The sequence below is a fragment of the Hippocampus bargibanti genome, linkage group LG19, assembly GCF_051943395.1.
Source record: "Hippocampus bargibanti isolate YZ-2025 linkage group LG19, ASM5194339v1, whole genome shotgun sequence".
Lineage (NCBI taxonomy): Eukaryota > Metazoa > Chordata > Actinopteri > Syngnathiformes > Syngnathidae > Hippocampus > Hippocampus bargibanti.
The window spans coordinates 6,476,864-6,498,381 of NC_142752.1; the positions used below are offsets into that span (position 1 = coordinate 6,476,864).

General features: G+C 41.7%; 1 protein-coding gene across 4 annotated transcripts in view; it reads right to left on the reverse strand.

Moving 5' to 3' along the window:
• The window catches only part of LOC148883784 (syntaxin-binding protein 5-like), a 54,765-nt gene that overhangs the window by 3,455 nt on the left and 29,792 nt on the right, over nt 1-21,518 (reverse strand). The window contains exons 8-26 of one of the 4 annotated variants that reach the window (XR_016118491.1): nt 20,320-20,403; nt 16,363-16,486; nt 15,254-15,332; nt 14,027-14,181; nt 12,342-12,414; nt 12,116-12,263; nt 9,761-9,828; nt 9,413-9,453; nt 8,387-8,607; nt 7,706-7,869; nt 7,505-7,630; nt 6,503-6,654; nt 5,352-5,414; nt 3,444-3,497; nt 2,406-2,456; nt 842-1,123; nt 613-743; nt 374-530; nt 160-297 (exon numbers count right to left, since the gene is read on the reverse strand). Coding sequence is in view for 3 of the 4 variants with exons in the window: in XM_089022184.1 (XP_088878310.1) it covers nt 132-297; nt 374-743; nt 842-1,123; nt 2,406-2,456; nt 3,444-3,497; nt 5,352-5,414; nt 6,503-6,654; nt 7,505-7,630; nt 7,706-7,869; nt 8,387-8,607; nt 9,413-9,453; nt 9,761-9,828; nt 12,116-12,263; nt 12,342-12,414; nt 14,027-14,181; nt 15,254-15,332; nt 16,363-16,486; nt 20,320-20,403 (2,421 nt within the window). In the remaining variant the exon portion in view is untranslated. Of the gene's footprint in view, nt 1-131; nt 298-373; nt 744-841; nt 1,124-2,405; nt 2,457-3,443; nt 3,498-5,351; nt 5,415-6,502; nt 6,655-7,504; nt 7,631-7,705; nt 7,870-8,386; nt 8,608-9,412; nt 9,454-9,760; nt 9,829-12,115; nt 12,264-12,341; nt 12,415-14,026; nt 14,182-15,253; nt 15,333-16,362; nt 16,487-20,319; nt 20,404-21,518 lie in introns of those variants that run through there. The other 3 variants (XM_089022185.1, XM_089022184.1, XM_089022186.1) reach the window with 3 other exon arrangements.

A 21,518-nucleotide genomic window follows, 5' to 3' on the forward strand; every position in this document is an offset into this window, starting at 1 on the left:
CCTGTCCGATGGCACCCTCTAGTGGACGTGTAGTAATATTACACCACATTCCCAGCTGATTGATGCAGACATAGCACTACCGAAGGCCTAGGAGTGACCTGCATGCCCCCCACAGCGTTTAGGACACTGACCTGTAGGTTCTCACATGTATCCTGGCTGTACGTGATCCTCTGGACTTCAGTGGGGGAACAAAGATACATGGCTTGACCCAAGTTTGTGAAGCAGAAGGTCCTGGCTATCCTCATGTCCGTGAGAGGCAGGTAGTTTACATCCATGAGGGGTCTCAGTCCTGGTAGACTGGATTCAAAGAGCAGAAAGAGAGAACGTTCTAAGGTCATGTCGCCCGCCGTCCGCTACCTGAAATGTGTCTCACCTAAGCGCCATGATATGACCGTTAGCGCAGAAGCAGGCCAGACACACGCCTTGGCTCATCTGGACCACGTCGGCGCGTAAAACGAAAGAAGCCTCCGTGATACTGTGCTTGTAGATGCACGTCTGGCTGGGCAGCGAAAGGACCTTGGCCTGCTTCTCTGAGCACATCACGGCGTAGTGGCTCTCGTTAAGATCCTGCGAGCCAGACGGCGAAAGCGACACGGGCCGACGCTTGCGGACCTTCTCCCGTTCTTCGCCGTCCACCGAGATGTTGGGTTCGAACCAGGGCTCGTACGAAGGGGGCGAGACGGAACCGACGGCGTCCAGGAAAGCCAACCGCAAGATGCTTCCCTTCAATCGAATCAACATGCCTGACCGATAACGGGAAGGGACGCCAATTACAAGTTGCTCGGGCTACCACGACTCAACGGCTGCATTCAGTAAACCCCACTGAAAATCAATCAATCACCTGTGGGTGAAAGGATAACAGGCTGCAGTTGCCTCTGTTCTCCAGGAGGTGGCAGCGTGAGGGTCAGAGCCAGCACGGTGCCCTGCGAGGTGCCCACAAACAAGCACAGCGACGAGGCGCCATCCCCCTTGCGGGCGTAGCTGTCGCAGAAGTGGAAGGAGAGGACGGCTTCTTTGGCCTCCTTGTCGATGCTGGTGACGCTGGAGGACCGCGAGCGGCTGAAGGAATTATCCCGGTGGTCTAGCGGGTTGGCACACCGCGGCGGACATACGGACAAGAGGACAGTGAGGGGAAAAAATAGAGGGCAGTAAAGACGCGTGTACCTTGTACTGCATACATTGATAGAAGATCTGAAAAAATGCTGAATCAACTTTTTTTTTTGCATGAGCGAAGTCCTGTGATTGTGACACTTTGTCACTATTGATAAACGTTCTTCACTTTGAAATTTTTGGTTCGTTCGCCTGCTCGGTGGGAAATCGGCTCTTCCGTGAGAATTTTTGGGGCAAGAGATTTCATAAAATCATAGGATAGGGTCAGACGAGACCATGTTGTTGGGGGAAGAGAAAAACAAGGGGGCTGCAGGCAGAACAAAGCACTTGTTTGACATTCACAGAAGCTATTAAAAAAAGAGGAAGCTCAGCAAAGTAATTTTGCTGCATGTGTTCATTCTTGCAAGAACTCTACTCAATCTTGTAGCAGCAAGTTTTAAGTCACATCTGGCAGGAAATACAGTTATAAAAGGTCGTGGTCCTAAAACCGGAAAGGTCGGTGCTGTTGGACAGTCTGCGGCAGGATGGATGCATGCCTTGAGGAGAACGTGATGAGAAGGAGCATCAGCGCAGAGTGCCGATGTGTATATGGAACTGTCGCAGCTTGGAATTGAAGCGGATTTACATGGGACAGCAGATATGAGACAATTTGTTTTTGTCAATGGATGCTACAGCTTTGTGTTTGCTTTCAGCATTTAGCTTGTCGCAGACGTGCACATTACACCATGATGTCAATGATCCACTGGTGAAAATGATCCTTTGACGTCTCCTCTTTCATCTAGAACTACTTCATACAAAAAAAGAGGATGCAGAAAGTGCTTACAAATGAATGACTGACTGTGTCAGATTATTTGTTATTTAATTTTTGTTGTTGTTTTGACTTCATGATGGTGCCGTGAGAGTGTCTGCCTTTACAGCAGCTCCTGTATTTTGTTTACTCCTCTATTTCTTCCTTTCCTTTTCTCTTTCATCACTTTGCTGCTGTGGAATGTAAATTTCTCCAATGCGAGACGAATAAACGCGAATCAAATCCAATCCAATAAATCTGATGCTTCACATGTGCTCTTAAAACATAAGCTGATGTCGAAAAGCAGCATAGAAAGCAGAACAAGAGCAGACTTTAAGCTTCACGCCACCGATTACTGCAGTAGCGGACCACCCTCAACACAGTCATACTGTATGTGGGAGCGCCCACATACTGGACACATCTTCATATTTCACCTGCCTCAATTAGGAGGCGTGACGACATTACATATCATACAACTTTGCTTTGGATACACGGAGTCAAGGCTTACCCAAGTCTGGCTTTAGCTCAGTAGGCAAACTTAATTTCCGTGACATCTTTGCTGGAAAAAAGAGAACATCCCTCTTTACAAATACACATATCCAAGCTCACGCACGATGCCATGCAAAGCGCCCGGAGAGCGATGCCCTCTGTGAGCGCGGGCATGCCGTGACGAGACGGGAGACAAAAGAAAGAGGGCTGACACAGCCGCCCCGACGGATGGAGAAGTTACGATAGCAATCGTCAAGTCGGGGAAGGTCATGCTGCAGCAGCATGCACCGGGGGGGAGGGTGCCGGACAACACATGGAAACACACAGCGTACAAGACCGACACTGTTTTCATGGATGTGCGCCATGATGAAATTATTCCCCATTGCCTTTTTAAAAAGTTGCCAGATCTACGAATCTCACTAATGCTTCCATCTTGTTGCCCGGAAACAAGTCGAATAATCTGGATCTAGATGCAAAGATGCCCCAACTATCTAGCAGATAGAGTTTATTTTAAATAAAGGTAAAACCACGATGAAAAGAAAGGTGCGTCAGCGCAGAGCGCTGATGTGGATGTGGAACTGTCGCGTCTTGGAATTGAAGTGGATTTACAGGAGGTGTGAGATCGCAATCTCTTTTCGTCAATGGATGCTACAGCTTTGTTTTTGCTTTCAAAAACTTAGCTTTGTAGCAGACGTGCAAATTCCACCGTGACGTCCTTGATCCACTGGTGAAAAGGAGGGTTTGATCCTCACAGATGTTTGACGCCCGTGCTACATACAAGTAGCATGGAACAAAAGTGTTGTCGGAAACAACTGCTGTGTGTTTTGTTTTTTCGAGGGGGGGGGGGGGGTATTTTTTTTGTTTTTGACAACAAACACCATGGCAACAGAGGCTATCTTAAACCTTAAATAGTGTTAGTTGAAGCTAATCCATTTCCACTAGGGTGACATGGAGGACAGAAACCAAAGGAGGGTTTTTGAGCAAGGAAGAGGAGTTGGGGGTGGGGGGTGTTAGGTGACAAATGCACCCTTTTTGGAAAATCTTTGGCCACACTTACCTCCTCTACCACCTCCGTTGTAGAACTGCTGGAAGTTGCTGTTTGGCATCAACACTTTGGGAAGGTTGAAGGATGGAGAAGTAGAAAATTAGATAGAAGTTTGACTTTTGCTTTAATTTTTCTTAGAATATTTTGTTCTCATAATTACAATATAAATAGCCAGTATTAACTCATTCATTGCCATTCATGAATTTATTCGGCATATGACAGAGAGCGCCGTTCCTGAATTAGTTTGAGTTTTATTTTTTCATACTTGGGTGCCGATAAAGCACTCGCTCTGGCCTCCTTTCCACATAGGGGGCAGCAATTCCCTGTTTTCCATGTTTGCGTTTTGTTCCAGCTTCAGCTGTTGTTAAAGTGCTATATAAACCATTATGTACAGTATGTATGGCATTGTATTATGGACAGCCACCCTCATTCAAAGCTCATATAACTCCAGACCCATATAATTTAGGAATTAACTCTTTTTTCTGATGAAAGAAGAAAATCTAAGTTTTCTTACGCTACATGAAGTAGTTTTTCCCCAAGATGGCGCTTGAGTAGGCAGCCGTCAGCAAGCGCTCTCATGAGGCTTCCTTTTTGTTGTTGTATTTTTCTTGTTTTTGTGTTTTATTTTGTCACTTTGTGTTGTTGTGCGTCGCAGCGGCTCCTCTCTCTCCCGGCAAATTGGCGTTTTCGTGTTTATTATGTTTGTTAAAGTCATTATAAGTACATTGAACGCTGGGTCCGATTTCATCTGTTCTGTATGTCATGCGTATTAGCATATTTGACAATAAAGCTGACTTTGACTTTGACTAAATGTTTATGTAGTCCTAAAACTCAATAATCAACAAGTCCTGGAATTCGAGTGAGAATGACAAAAACCCTGGCACTGGAATGGACACATTTTTGCACATGTCTGGCAGTGAATGAGTTAATGCATGCAGATATGTAAAAACAGTATGATATCAGACTTTGTATGAATATAGCTGTCATGCATTTCGTTGATTTGAAAAGGACCTTGTGTCATAAAATATTGAAATGAAAAGAGATTCGTGACAAAAGCCATGTTTTTTTTTTCTCCCCCCAGTTTATCGCCGTGCATGTGTGACTTACTCTGAATAGTTTAATCGGTCTGTCTAGCAAAATGGGTTGCCGCCATCATTATTTCATCACTTTGCATTAACTCGACTGGATCTCCGCAGTTCCATTCTATCGCACGGATTGGCAAAAGCCATGAAAGCCATTTATTCCTGTCTATTGAGCTGTGCATATTCGAGGAGGAAAACATAAAATGCACGGAAAATGGAAGCGGTCACAAAAAGACTGAACAGGGTAATATTCAAGCCGAGCGTTCGATTTGTGAGATAGAATGACAATTTTATGGTTGGGGGCGGTATGAATATAAAGTCAGATTTGTGAGCCTTTTTTTTGTGAGAATATTTGTTACACGAGCCTCCATTTTAGACATCTTTTATCAACATGAAGCGTTTGGAAAATTAACTCATTCACTGCCATTCCCGAATTTATTCGGGAATTGAAAAGCATGGCGTGGAGCGCCATTCCTGAATTTGCTTGTTTTTCCCTTCCACGAAGGGCAGCATTTGCCTTTTGTCTAAGTTAGCGCCCTGTTTCAGCTTCAGCTGTTGTTAAGTGCTACATGTATGTATTGCATTGCATTTTATACAGCCGCACCCATTTCAACCTCAGATAACTCCAGACACACACACACTTGAGAATTAACGATTTTTTTCTGATGAAAGAAGAGAGTCTAAGGTTTCCTACACTCCATTGAATGTTTATGTAGTCCTAAAACTCAATATTTAGTGTGTCGTTCAATTTGAATGACAATGACAAAAACCCTGGCACTGGAGTGGACACATTTTTTTGCACATCGTCTGGCAGTGAATGAGTTAAAGGACACGTTACCTGACGTTGGAGACTTGCAGCGATCCTCCGAGGTGGCCGAACCCTCATTGATGTCGCACAGCCCTGAAACAGAGAATACGCCACTCAGTAATTTAAGCATATATTATTCATCCTCCACAATGGATATCACTGCAGCTGAGTGAGTCATGGGAGCTGTGAACGCCCCCCCACGATTAATTCATCATGATACAAAAAAAAAGATATACTTGCAGTCATTAAAAGATGATGACGAAGCATTAAATGCGTCTAAATAAACACCCTCAAATCATTTCTGTCATTGTTTGTACTCAAGGAAGCACTGGTACTCCTTTAATGTGTCTTGATCTTTATATATGTGTGTTGCTGATCCAATGAGGCAGAAGGGCAAGCAGGCGGCAGCACGTTGGCACAGGGAAGCGCAGCTGGACGCCTGATTACTGCTCGCGCACGCCAAGCGGCGACAGGTGCCAGCCCGCCGCTTGACACCAGATGCTCTGTACACACGCGTGTGTGTGCGCGTGACCGTGGGTTTTTTTCCGCAAGGGTGTACAGTTTGTATACACGTTAGCGCTTCATCCATCAAAGTTAAAGCGAACTCTAACGAGCCAGCACAAGGTGGCAGTGTGACCATTGCTAAAACTTCGCGAATCTTCGGACTATACAGGAGTGATATAAATAGAATGTATCATCCTTTTGTTGTATGCGCTTGGGTCACCTGCAGGCAATATAAAACTGACTTTCGGCTGCTGTAATGTACACGAAGACCGCGTCAGCTCATCTGCAAGGCTGTGATTCTTCACAGATGATAAAGAATATATGTCTCCGATTATTGATATATTCATTGATGTAGCAAAATTGTTTGTTTTGAAATATCCATTGCTGGAAGGATATTCAGACCATACCGGAGTGATACATATAGAATGTAATTCTACACAGATGATAAAGAATCTATGACTGTGCTTGTTGACATGTTCATTGTTGTAGCAAAATAGTTTCTTTTGAAATATCTATTCCTGGAAGGATATTCGGACCATACGGGAGTGATATATTGGGTCACCTTGCTAGACAGATGTTATTTATAAGATATCTTGTTGAGTTACCAATTATATAAGGATTTTAATGTACGATTATGTGATTGCTTTATTTAAAAAAAAGGATGAAATATACGTTACCTCCAGAGGGTTGTCGGGATCTTCTGGGTGAGCGCAGTTGTCTCTGGTATGGATCGTTGGATCCGTATAGCTCGAGCGTGCCAAGGTTTAACACCACTGTTTTCTGGATATAATCCACAACTGCAACACCATTGACGTTGCCAAACACCACTCTGCAAAAGGATGGTTTACATACAAACGGACAAAAAAAACATGTTAAGAGGTACACGTTCCTCCAACCCTTTTTTGGTATAACGGCATGGTATATATATTTTTCCCCCCAAGCCCACCTCATCCCTGAATAGAATACAAAACACCCCCAAAAAATAAACATTGTGTAAAGTAAATTCTGATACTTTTGTAAATAATTGCTACAAACTAGTTATGGCGATACAGCAAGAATGAATTTTGATTATTCCAGTTTTTCCTACTTTTTTTACAAATTCAGCTGTTGTTAAAGCGCTATATAAATCAAGGAGAAGTATCGTATTGTATTTTGTACAGTCGCCCCCATTTCAAGGTCAGATAACTCCAGACCCATATAACTTGGGAATTAACTCTCTTTTTTTCTGATGAAAGAAGATAGTTTAAGGTTTCTGACGCTGTATTGAATGTTGATGTAATCCTAAAACCCAATACTCTGTGGGTCCTGGAATTTGAGTGAAAATGACAAAAACCCTGGCACCGGAGTAGACACATTTTTGCATGTCTGGCAGTGAATGAATTAAATGCACATTCATAGCTAAGTCTTCATGACGCTATCATGCAAATTTGGGGATTTTCAGCGGATGCCTTTAATACAATCGTCCATTTTTGCACATGGTCTGGCAGTGAATGCGTTAAGGATGACATAACAGCCAGTGGTGGCTACTTAATAAGAGCGCCTCATTGTGGACCTTAAGTAAATGTATATACACCGTGAAAGAAAGATGAAAAGATGAGCTCTTGTTAGTTAAATACATCTTTATGTATCTCTCTACTGCAGTTACTGCCCCAGTGACATTATCTGATGCGTCGACTTACAAGCCGTAGGAAGAATTGAGTGCCAGGCTTGTAATCTGCTGGGGGGGTTCCCCGCTCACCCACACCAACTGGACCACCAAGTCCACCTGGTAACCAGCAGACTGCTTTAGTGGAGTACTACGCACCCTGAAGACAAAAAAAAGCAAAATAATAAATGTCAATAGATTTTGAGAATGAAGCCAAGGGGTTCCTATGTCTTACTTGAGACAAGGTGTGTTGCTTCCGTCAGAGTTGTTGCTGCTGGGAAGTGAAGGCGGCCCACTCGGAGAAGCGGAGAAGTTGGGGTGCGGCAATGTGTGCTCCCCACTTCCCCCCTCGGGGGATTCAATGTCGTTCAGTTCATACTGCATTCGCACCTCAAGCAGCTAGAATGTTAAAAGAAAAATAATTTGAGACATTTTCTACTTCACTTCAATTGACATTGTGCTTCATCTTCTATTTTTTGGGGGGGTGCAAATGGGGGAGCGGACGTGCATAAGTAATTTGCAAATGAAATTTCACGTTTGTTTGCTAATTAACTACACAAAAGGAGAGAAAGCAAAAAAAGAGGTGCTAGCAAAATCCAAATCATCTGCCAGCAAGTTAGCACGTTGCTATCGGCAACATCCTTGTGAGTGACAAGTGAGCATCCCTTCCATTGGAAAAAAAATGTGATAAAAATATCCTCACAACATTAAACAGCGCTTGGCTTTAAGTTGTTGAACTGTGAGTCAGCACACCGCCCATACATCGCAATCAACGCAGATCATCATGATTATCTAGCTTGGCCTCCTCACTGCTCCGTCTGTTGGCATGGCAACCATACCGTCATCCACTAGCTTGCTTGTGCGTGTGTCTGAGTTTTGAAATAACAAGAAAGAGACATCCCTAGCTTCCCCTTACCTGAACCACCTCCGTGGTGACCTCCAGTTTACTGAAACGGTAGACGATGATGTTGGCCGACACTCCGGCGACGCAGAGCATACGGCTCTCGGCGCACCAGGCCATCAACTGGATGGCGAAAGGGTCCTCGTCGGACGACTCGGTGCTGCCCTTGTCCTCTTTGGACCGACTCCTGTCAAACACCTTGGCCGTTTTCAGTTTGTAGAGCACCTGGAGCATTACTAAGGAAAACAGAAAGTGGGGTCAATGTCAGAACACAAGAACGGTGGCGGGGAAGTTACACAACGCAAATATTTTGTGCGGCTTTTTTTTCCATGTTGTGCCAAGTTAACATATATAACACAACACAACACATAAGTGTTATATAAGTAGAGTAATATAAGTACCATATTTTCCGGTGTATAAGGTGCACCCAGAAGCCTTGATTTTCTTCAAAAGACGACCTTGTGCCTTATATGCAAGTGCGACTTATATGTGGAGTCATATTGAGCCACAACAGATCTCAAAACTATTGTCAGCACTCCATTTTCCCCCATAGAAGAAGTAGTGCCTAACCGCAGCCTCGACTGTAGTGCCTTATAATGCGGCCTTATATTTATAAACTTTTATATATTTATATATTATATTTGGACAACTTTCTTCATTCATTGAAGGTGCACATGATAGTCTGGTGAGCCTTATATAGGGAAAACATTTTAAAATACACCATTCATTGGGGGTTTATGAAAATACGGTAGTTAGAAAAACAAATATATTTAATACTGCTTAACAAACATACAGTAGGTAGAAGGTCAAAATGTTGAATTAGTTTACTTTACTGTATTACACAATATATGGAAAAAGTTTGAAAATACACCATTCCTTAGGGGTGCGCCTTATACTCCGTCACACCTTATACATCGGAAGATACAGTAGTTACGATTGTATTGTCACTAACTTCCTTTTTTTATACCTAATTAAATTTCAGACTGTCTTTTATGTGTGTATTTTTCATTTTTAAATGAAAAGAAAAAAAATAGAGCTCACTTGCAGAAGCATCCCAAAATTTCACCGTTCCATCTGCATGCCTAGAAGAATTAAAAGAGGAGAGGACAGTAGATAAAAATGAGACTTTTTTGGACTAATTTGTAATATATATGTATATTGTACATTATATTATTGCATCGGTTTGTCAGGAAAGACTGAAGTAGAATAAATGCATTATTTACTAGCACTCCGTGTGCTGAACTCTTTGCTACATGCATGAGAATTGCATTCCTTGGACTGCCTTTTTTTCACTCCATTAGTTTTTTGTTGTTTGCATGAGCATTACGCAAGCATTGAAGAATACACTTTTTGCATGTCAGAGTTTAACTAGCGATGTGATTATCGTACCCAGTGATGATGATCTCCGGGTAGCTTTGCGTGCCTTGACCCCAGTTGCCTCCGCTGATCGGCCACTCCTGGAATCCAACACACACACAGATGCGCGCGTGCCCCATTAGCGTCAATGACGTACCAATAAAAGCATTGAATCAACGTTGCGCGGCGCGTGCCTCCACACTGGCTGTCAACACGTCGACACGTACAAAACGGCCACCGGGATGACTCACGTTGTTCTTTAGGTGTGATTCACACCCCTGATCATCCGCTTCAGTTTGATATCCTTTGAGTGAAAACTGATAAAATGCTCACAAAGGAAGGTGACAACACAATCATTGAAAGTACGCTGCAGCAGGTCAATGAGATCACGTTTAAGTGCAGGGGAAGAGCTCAAATATTAGATTACTTTCCGGTGTATAAGGCACACCCAAAAGCCTTGATTTTCTCCAAAAGACGCCTGATATGTGCAGTAATATTGAGCTACAACAAGTCTCGCAACTACAGTCACCAACTCCAGTTCCCCCTGTAGAAGAAGTTGTGTGTAACCCAAGCCTCTACTATAGCGCCTTATACCGCGGTGTGCTTTATAGTTGGAAAACCTTTATATATATTTTTATATTATATTTGGAAAACTGTTTTCATTCATTGGGAGTGCGACTTATACGCCAATGAGCCTTATACACCGGAAAATATAGTACGTATTTGCAATTGCTATGCCAGCAATTATTTAGATAGCATTTTCCTACCAGTAGATAACTAAGCCTCCAATGACTTCTACAAAAAAAAATAAATAAATAGATACATAAATAGATATGTAAATACATAAATAATACATAAATAAATAAATAAATAAATAAATAAATAAATAAATAAATAAAAGCGGAAACTAACCTTTGACACTGGAATTTGTTTCAGGGTAGGAATTATGAGCCGGTATAATGAAGTCATTGGGTATTATGTACTAATACATCATGTCCTTGTGCAGAAGCGATGAAATGCTAACAGGATGCTGACACTGGTCTTTGCACCACAAGCAACTAATCAAGCTGTTGATGTCACTGGAGGTATGATTTGCACTCTCAATTTTGTTGTTGTTGTCACCTTTATAACACCGTCAGCCAGTACAAGTCAAATAAAAAATAAAACTACGATGGCTATTGTTTTGTTCCGCCTCATTAATGGACCAAGAGGTGCGCCTTCAGCATTTTATTGTGACTGGCACTGAATGGCGTATTTATCTGCCTTTGGCAATAAAAGTTGTCTTTTGCATCAGAGTCATTCTCTTGAGGGAATGAAACGACTGATAAAATATCATGAGCATACAAAAGGTGGATACCTAATAAAATAACAGATCTGCTTTCAAAGGATGAAAATAATTATTCGATTTACCATATTTTCCGATGTATAAGGCGCACTCAAAAGCCTTTATTTTCTTCAAAAGATGACCCTGCGCCTTATAGCCTGGTGCGCCTCATATATGGAAAAGGTTTGAAAATACACCATTTATTGGGGCTGCGCATTTCTACTCCGGTGCGTGTTTTACATCGGAAAATATGGTAGTTAGAAATACAAATATATTTAATACTGCTTTACGAACATACAGAAGGGAGAAGGTCAAAAGGCTGTTTGAATAATTCATTTTGGTTTTTCCATTCAGGGGTCGCCACAGTGAATCAATGTCCTCCATCTATCCCGGTTTTGTGCATCCTCTTCTCTCACACCAGCTACCTTCATGTCCTCTTTGACCACATCCATAAACCTCCTCTTCGGTCTTCCTCTCGGTCTCCTGCCTGACAGTGCAAGGTTCAGCATCCTTCTCCCGATATAGTCACTCTCTCTCCTCTGGACATGTCCAAACCATCTCAGTCTTGCCTCTCTGACTTTCTCTCCAAAGACTCTAATATGAGTTGTCCCTCTAATGTACACTCCCAAAGAAAACCTCAACATCTTCAGCTCTGCTACCTCCAGCTCTGCTTCCTGTCTTTTCTTCAGTGGCACTGTCTCCAGTCCAAACATCATGGCTGGTCTCACCATTATTTTATACACTTTTCCTTTCCTCCTAGCTGAAACCCTTCTATCACACCTGACATTTTTCTCCAGCCGCTCTAGCCTGCCTGGGCACGCTTCTTCACCTCTTTCCCACAATCTCCATTGCTCTGGACAGTTGACCCACAACAACCACAATAATAATAATAATAATAATAATAATAATAATAATAATAATAATAATAATACATTTCATCGATGGACCACTCCTGTACGACTGAGAGCTTACACAGACGAAATAATACATTTCATGTATCAGCGCCATATTTAATCAGTCATAAAAGTTGAGCAGACACTGTTTTTCAACGGTTGACAACGTACCTTTTTGCTGTAACCTTGGCGCTTCTGTCGCGAGCCAACCGAATAAAGTGCTGGTATGAGGTCCACGGGGCAATCGGCGAAGTACTCGCAGCAAGTCACCGGCGACTCGTGGATGGTCAGTGGGTAGGGGTTCTCGAAAATGGGGTAACTGTTCAAAGGGAGCGATAACACATCATCAATTGGAATGCCTCTGATATGGATGTTCCCTGAGGGAGCGCATGCTCACCCGTTTTGTGCTAGGTCAATCACCACTAAGTCCTTCTCCAGAAGGACCACCACAGCGTATGGTTCCTGAAAGTCTGCAAGAGACAAAATGACACAATTCTTGAATTAAAACAAATGGCTTCCAAATGTCAGCTACTACGTGAGATCTTTAAAATATCCACATAATTTAAGCTTCAGTTCACAAACTCGTTTAGCTTCATGATAACTTAGAATGGAAAACATCATAGAAGAATTAACGACTGACATCAGCACCTTAGTCTTCTCACTCGTTGTTTTAGGTTCCAAGTGATAATAAAATGTGTGAAGATTTCTAATTGCATTTAGGCTAATTTCCCTTGGTGTTTCACATTATTGGATTGGGTTGGACTGGATTAACCTTTATTAGTCTCACTGTGGGGAAATTTTCATTTCACAGCAGCAAAGTGATTAAAGGAAGAGGAAAGAAAAGGAAGAAGTAGAAAAACAAAATACAGAAGCTGCTGTAAAGGCAGACACCCTCGTGGCGCCATCTTGAAGTCAAACAACAACAAACTAAACAAATAATGTGACACAGCACAAATACACAGACAGTTATTTAATCGTAAGCACTTTCTGCACCCTCTTTGTTGTATGAAATAGTTCTAAATGAAAGAGGAGAGGATCAAAGTGTCCTTCTCACCAGTGGATCAGGGACATCATGGTGAAATGTGCACGTCTGCTACAAGCTAGATGTTTCAGACAACATGAAACTGTAGCATCCATTGACGAAAAGAAATTGTCTCAAATCTTCTGTCCCAAGTAAATCCACTTCAATTCCAAGCTGCGACAGTTCTGCATATGCTTCGGCGCATTGCGCTGATGCACCTTTCTTCCTTATACATTTGCATCAAGCTAATGTCAAGCTTGCCGATTTAACAATACAATTCAAAAGGAAGTGAGGGAAAAAGTCAAGCACATTTTGTTTCACAAATTGTGTGAACAGAACTATTTGGTTCCCGACAGTGATATTATCCGCAATCTTATTTGTGATAGCTGAGGTCTCACTGAAACATTTGTGCAAAAGGGTGTAAAAAACAAAGTACAGTAAAGTCTCGTTATATCGATATTCTCGGGAGTCGGAAAAAATATCGATATAACCGGACTATCGATATATCCGATCCTGCGGCATGTAAATTTTCTCCTTGCGTTTATAGAAATAGTATCGTAATAAGCAGTACTATCGATATAACCGATATCGATATAACGAGACTGTATAATCTTCGGCTGATTGTCTCTTCTGGTACATTTGTGTCTTTTCCGCACTTGAGCACATCAGTCAAGGCGGCAGCCAGACACACAGATGCGTACAATGTAATAATCCTCGGTGATGTCTATTACCAGATGAGATCAACTGGCTGCCAGTGACATAATGAAGTCGCCTCGGTTACATAATGTGCTGGCTAATCCATTCCGTAGCTGTGAGTGTGCCAAATGAAGATTCTTCTGCCGCAGATTATGTTGCAATCGCATCCACTTGTTTCAGCTCCTCAACATGTGGAAAATATGCTAATTCCATTTCGACGCCGGCGATATTGCGCGGCAACGTGAGACGACGTGAGTATGCAATTTCCATAAGTCCCCGAGGGAAATTTCACGTTTATTAGTACGGCGCGAGCGTAATTAAAGAAAACAGACGTGGAAAGCGGCAGGAGGAACGCGCCGACTCACCATTGGGGTACGGTGTCTCGCACAGGGTGAGGAAGTCTACAATAGGGTAGTCCATCTCCAGGACGGCCGTGCTTTTGCCGTGCATGACCGTCAGGCATGGCCGCCGGCCCGCCGTGTCGTAGGACAGACCGCCGGACAGGATCATGAAGGGCTCCCTGGGGTAATGCAAAATGAGAAAAATAAATACATCTCAGTTTATACCAGGTGAGTTCAACGGAAACTGAACCCTGTTTCATCCAACTGCCTCGTGTCAACCGTTGAGACCTTCAAGTTCCTGGGAACCACAGTCTCCCAGGACATGAAGTGGGAGGTCAACACCAACTCTATCCTGAAAAAGGCCCAACAGAGAATGTACTTCCTGAAGCTGCTAAAGAAGCATGGCCTGCCACAGGAGGTGCTGCTACATTTCTACACGGCTGTCATCGAATCCATCCTGTGTTCTTCCATCACCGTTTGGTTCGGGGCCACCACAAAAACGGACAAAATCCGACTTCAACAGACAGGACGGCGGAAAAAATCATTGGCACCACCCTACCCACTCTCGAGGACTTGCACACCGCAAGAATCCAAACTAGGGTGCGGAAAATCATACTGGACCCTCTGCACCCTGTCCACCACCTTTTCCAGCTACTCCCCTCAGGCAGGCGCTACCAATCCATGCGCACCAAATCCAGCAGACATTTAAACACCTTCTTCCCCCAAGCCATTAACTCTTTGAACAGTAGCCCAAATAGAACTGTATAGTGCCTCTTTGCATTTTTTTTTTGATGATGATACTAGTGCAGCGTGTTCAACCGGAAACAAATTCCTTGTGTGTTCTACATACTAGGCAATAAAGATGATTCTGATTCTGATAACTAAAACAGCAGCACTGTATGCACTAAAACAGCAGTGCTGTAATGCCAGGAACTCACTGCTTTGCATGTGAGTACCTGGCATGACATCCGTTGCATTTCTTATGGTTTTTGACTAGTTTTCAAGTAGTTAATCAATTATAGTGAATGTAAATTTTGTAAATTAAACAAATAAGAGCAAGGATAAAAATGACATAAAATGCTTTTTCTTCCAAGAAAAAAAATACCTCCAAATTCGGAATCTTCTCATAAAATGTGAATTTCGTTCCATAAAATGAATGAAGTCTCTGCACAATATTCCAAATTTATTTATTGGCCATTAACCAAATTTAAAACGACCCGCTTAAAAGAATTTAACACAAACGGCGCTTACCCAATCCTGGTAGTTTTATATTCCACTTTGAGAATGGGTTTACAAGGCTCTGGCTTCTTGCCATCCTTGGGCTGTTTGCCTGAAATCGAACACAAGAGAATAAAAGTCGCTTTTCAGTTTACACCATCCGATGCATTTGTTCATCCCCACTACACTGCAGACTACCATATTTTCCAGTGTATAAGGCACACCCAAAAGCTTTAATTTTCTTCAAAAGACGACTTTGCGCCTTATACATAGGTGCACCTTATACGTGAGGTAATATTGACTACTGTCAGCAGCCACCGACTCCATCCCAACCCCATAAAATCAGAATCAGAAAATCAGAACTAGAAAACCTTTAATTGTCCAAAAATGGGAAAATTTGCAGTCCACAGCATCAAGAAGTAGTGTCTAACTCCAGTCAGAAAATATGGTATCCACGTTTTTTTTAACAAAATAAAAACAAAAATGCTTTAAACAAATTAAAACATTTTTTTGCTTACTGTAGTGCCTTATAATGTGGTGTGCCTTATATTTGGAAAACTTTTGTATATTCATATATTATATTTTGAAACCTTACAGTCTGGTACGCCTTATACATGGAAAAAGTTTGAAAATACACCATTCATTAGGGGTGCGTCTCATACTCTCATGTTCCTTATAGTCCAGCGCGCCTTATATATGGAAAAAGTTAAAAAAAATACACCATTGATTTGGGGTGCGCCTACTACTCCGGTGCGCCTTATACACCGGAAAATAGGGTAACTGAATGAAAAATACAAATTGCGACTGAAGAAATGAAAATTACCGCCGTGATTTAAAGGTCGGAATAATAATAATAAAAATAATCTATAAAACCGTGTGTTTCCAAACTACATCAACAGGAAGACACAATTAAAGAATGCCTAAGCCTGTCTTAAAACCGTCAAAGGAAATTTGCATAATTGCACATTAAAGTCCAAAGTAATTATACAAGCAGCGTCAGACGAGAAATTAAGTGGTCCGGGGGCGAAAAAGCAGGTGGGGGTTTGAAATCAGAAGATTCAGAAGTGGTTGTTGTTTAGGGAGAAGAATCCGAAGACAAGACAGAAGAAGTTTGGTGATGGTATCAGGATGTAAACGCTTACCGTGGGGGGTGATTGTCTGTATGGGCTTGCCCTGGCCTCTCACGTTCCATATGGTCAACGTCCCGTCTGAGTGACTGCACACGAATTGCTTGCCTTCGTGATGCCAGGCAACTGAGTGGATTGCCTAGGAAACAACGGTGATTAGCTTCCAATTGGATTTGTATGGCTGTTCGTTAAAATGCTAATTGTGACATTGTGTGTGCGGTTCGGAAAGGTTTTTTGATGGTGATATTGAGGAGCGTGTTTTTGGATCAAAGCAATTTCGGAATCAACGGGAATCACAAAATAAGGTTGTGTGAGTGGAAATAAAATAAATAAAAGGGGAAAACACTTTCACAAATACGGCAATCCCACGTTTTTCACGGTCATTCACTGCCTAATGTGCAAACATGTGTCCACTCCAGTGCCAGGGTTTTTGTCGTAGTCACTTGAATTTCAGGACCCACATAACTTTTTGACTTTTTGGACTACATAAACATTCAATGAAGCGTAAGAAAGTTTAGACTCTGTGCTTTCATCAGATAAAAGGAGTTAATTCCTAAATTATATGGGTGTGGAGTTATATGGGCTTGAAATGAGGGTGGCTGTCCAAAATACAATGCAATACATACAATTTTTTTTACATAGCGCTTAAACAACAGCTGAAACTGGGGCACTTCACTAACATGAAAAAAAGGAAAATGCTGCCCCCTGTGGAAAAGAAAAAAACATTGCCAGAGGCCATGAGCAGCGCTTCATCGGCCCGCAAGCATAAAAAAAAAAAAAAAAAAAACAGAACAATTCAGAAACTGGCACTCTACGTCATATTTACAATTCCCGAATAAATTCGTGAATGGCAGTAAATGAGTAAAAAAAACATTCCTTCTTGAAACAATACTTGTCATGAACCATTTCATGGCCGTAAACGCAGAACATTTTTCCTCATCATAAAACAAATTGACCCCCTCATAATATCAAACATTTTGTCTTTGTATCGTTCTTAAGAACCGGGCTTGGGTACCCCCTTGGCTTAGACTGTCTCACTGTGTGATCAGTGGGTTGCAAAAACAAATCAGATAGACTGTAATAGACAGACAATAATTTGGTCGCAGCATATTGGAAAAAAGGAGTGGATTTACCTCATTTCCAGTTGCTATCTGGTACAGGGAGGGTTCACAAATAAGCTCATATCTTTACACTGCTCCGGTGGTCTTATTGAAAGCCACCCCAAAAGAGCTTATCTGTGCTCTCTAAACCCCTGTCTTGACATCTCTCCACAGACCGGAGTGGGCGAGGACTCCAGGCAACAAAAAAAAAAAAAAAAAAATCAGAATCTAAATCAAGTCCCTTCGCAGTTTTCTTTGCCTCTGAGCTATTCCCTCTCTCTTTCTGCATTCTTGTGGAATGTCCGTAGGTTATTCCCCACTATGTCGCATCTCAATGGAATGCGCTGTTTTAAAACTTCCATTTGTTGCCCACGCAAGGACGCCGGGGACAATGCTAGCGTATCGCGGCGGCGCATCGCAGCTTTTGATTGCTCAATGACCTTTCCTCTGTTGCTGTTGTGGACAAGGCTGCAGACCAAATTAACAAGGGTGGCTGAAGCTGCGTGTAATTACCAACAACGTGCAATGGAAGTTTTCCCACACTACTCTTTGCTTTCTTTATCGACACCCCCTACCCCCTGATCTCCAGAAAAAAAAAAATAGTGTATTACTTTTGTATCAGAAATTGAACGGATTTGTTTAAAACAATGGTGTCCAAGTAAAGGCCAGGGGGCCAGATCTGACCCGCCACATCATTTTATTCGGCCTGTGAAAGCAAGGATGGCAAGTACCATAACGCTCTCTAAAGTCCGAACCAAAATTTCAAATTGTGATATAGAAACTACAATACATTCATAGTCATTATTTTTCACTTCAAATTTGAAAACTAGTTATTCATTAATTCATTCACTGCCAGACGTGCAAAAACGTGTCCACTCCAGTGCCATGTTTTTTGTCATTTTCACTCAAATTGCAGGACCCACAGAATATTTAGTGTTAGGACTACATAAATATCCAATGCAGCAGAAGAAACCTTAGACTCTCTTCTTTCATCAGAAAAAAAAGAGTTAATTCCTAAGTCATTTAGGTCTGGAGTAATCTGATCTTGAAATGGAGGCAGCTGTACAAAAGGCCTGACTAGCGCTTTATTGGCACCTCACCAACAATAAAAAACACAAACAAATTCGGGAATGGCTCTCCACGTCATATTTTCAATTCCTGAATAAATTTGGAAATGGCAGTCAATTAGTTCATTTGTTGTCCACTCCATATGTAATATGTGGACGAGATTAAACATTCTGATGATCCAAATTCGTAACGGCCCTCGAGAGGGAAGCGTAACTACAATGTGGCCCGCAGCAAAAAAAAAAAAAAAAAAAAAAGAGTTTGACACCCTTGATTTAAAGCAATTGAATTAATTTTCGCTATCAATTAAAAAGATGTAAACATTCAGGGTCTGACAAAGGTCCGTTCAGAATGATTCTCTGAGAAGAAAAAAAACACTACGATATAACATACAAACCCCCAAAAAGATCAATAAATAAAATAATGAAAACGCAATCTCCTAAACCCCCCTGCTTGCTTGCACTTGGCCGAAGCAACATACCCGACAAATATTGCAAATGCCTGAGTAGGAATACAATTTTGCAAGCAAGCCAATAAGGTCTGACACAAGTCCACGGGGCATCATGACACTGCCTCTGTTTTATTGTGTTTTCTTTTATTTATAGAGCCTCTCCTGCACCGCAACAACGGGAGAGGCTGAGTACACTGGAAAGTTTAGGTTTGCAAAACCATGTTATGCTATTAATATGCAAGCTGCGAACTTCACCCTGGAGAAAACTGCACCGGTGTGCTCAGATATAAATTACTGCCAATAAATAAATGCCTTGCCTCAATTAGTCGCAGATTATATCATTAAAATATTAAATCAACTTCCTCAAAAAAAATAAAAACAATCTTCAATCTATTCTACGACAGTCTCGGTTGACTTGACTGTCAAACTAAATATCAGACAAAAATAAAGACACAATGTGTATTTTAAATGCTAACACAACTTTGCCTTCTGCTAGCTTGGTTATTTTCTATGAAAAAAAACTAATATTAAACACACACAAAAATAAGTGGAACAGATCAATGTCATTTTCCTTTCACTTCAACGCGGAAAAATGATTTGTGATGTGAACGTTTAGCATTTCAAGTGTTATTTACAGAACTAAACTTGTATCTGAAGACCCTACATGTGATATTATTTTTACTGATCATAATTGTGAGGTAAATAAAACTAATCTATAATCTTCTTGCAATACCTTAACTCATTCACTGCCAGATGATATGCAAAAATGTGTGTGTTTTTGTCATTTTCACACAAATTGCAGGACCCACAGAATATTGCATTTTAGGACTACATAAACATTTAATTACAGCGTGAGGAACTTTAGACTCTGCTTTCATCAGAAAAAAAAGAGTTAATTCCTAAGTTATATGGGTCTAGAGTGAGGTGAGCTTGAAATGGGGGCGGCTGTACATACTTATTGGATTATACATGTATAGCGCTTTAACAACAGTTGAAGCTGTAACAAAGCGCTAACATTGACAAAGGGTAAATCCTGCCCCCTTGTGGAAGGAAAAAACATTGACAGAGGTCTGTCCCTCGCTTTATCGGCACCCCACCAGCAATAAAAACATTAGTCCAGTATATACATTTTCTTTCTTATTTAATAGAATTGCTACCGTTCATAGATGAAACAAGACTGTTCTCTTTTTATTGTTTTGGGGACTTTTACAGGTATTGAAACGCTTATTTTTCCGAAAGCGAGCTGCTGTCGGAGTAAACATTCGCGCGGCTTATTTGTTCATGAATAGGTAATTTCAATTCCAGGCCAGCATTAAAAGATACCGGAAGCAAGGTGAGAAACAAAGCTTTGCCTACCTCATCATAAGTGTAGCGATAGTCGGCCTTCTTTGATTTGAGATCCCACAGGACCACGATCCCGGACTCAAATCCAATTATCAGCTGAGAGAGGAAATGGCAGTCCAGGAGACGGGTGGAGATGACAGACGGAAAGAGTGAAGATATTAAAAGGGGTAAACGGGAGTGGGGGAGGGGTGTATTTGACATTCATGTGCTACGTAATATGGGCTTGGGTAAAAATGTCGCCTACACAAGGGACAACAACATCTCTATATGAAGAAAATGAGTTGCCTATAGGGATATTTTCCATCTGTGAAACTATTTCATGATTATTTGCGAGGCATTGAAACTAGACTAAACAAACTAAAACTAAAATTAAACATAACACAAACTCATAGGCGATGTCGTGACATCACCAATCGAGTCCACGAAGTTGATAGGGTCCTTCGCACTCCATTATGATGGCGATCAACGAGTCAGCTGAAGCTAACTAAGTGACGCAGATGAAAAATGACTCTGAAGACTAAGCCACAATTCTTTTTTTTTTGTTCTACATTGCAGTCTCGGATGATTCAACGCTTTGGAGTGGAATAATGGAATGCATTTTCATTTAATTGATGCACTTCCAAGTCGTACTGATGAAATCGGTGAATCATCCAAGAGAAGACCAGCATCTGGGATTAAACGTTTAAAAAGCCTCAAGTTTGTCCTCAAAAATGATGTCAAACATTTAACTGAGGTCAATTCTGCCTTTCCGTTATTTTTCAAGGAGGAAAAATAATATTAGAAATATATTATCGCTACCATTTCAATCTCTGGGGAGCTAAGTAGGATTTAATATTAAGCGATATTAATAATAAGTTTGTGCTTTTCTTCGCAGTGTAACGGGCAGCATTTTCACAGCCCCGCTTTGTTCAGCGGAAAGGTCGGTGCAGAGCGCCGATGCGTATGTGGAACTGTCGCGGCTTGAAATTGAAGCCGATTTATGTGGGACAGGAGATGTGAGACAATTTCTTTTCATCAATGGATGCTACAGCTTCATATTTGTTCTCAACATTTAGCTTGTAATAGACGTGCACATTCCACCATGATGTCCCTGATCCACTGATGAAAAGGACGCTTTGATATCATCCTCTTTCGTCTAGAACTGCTTCATACAAGAGGGTGCAGAAAAGTGCCTAACATTGACGGATTTTGTCTTTTGTTTTATGTCACAT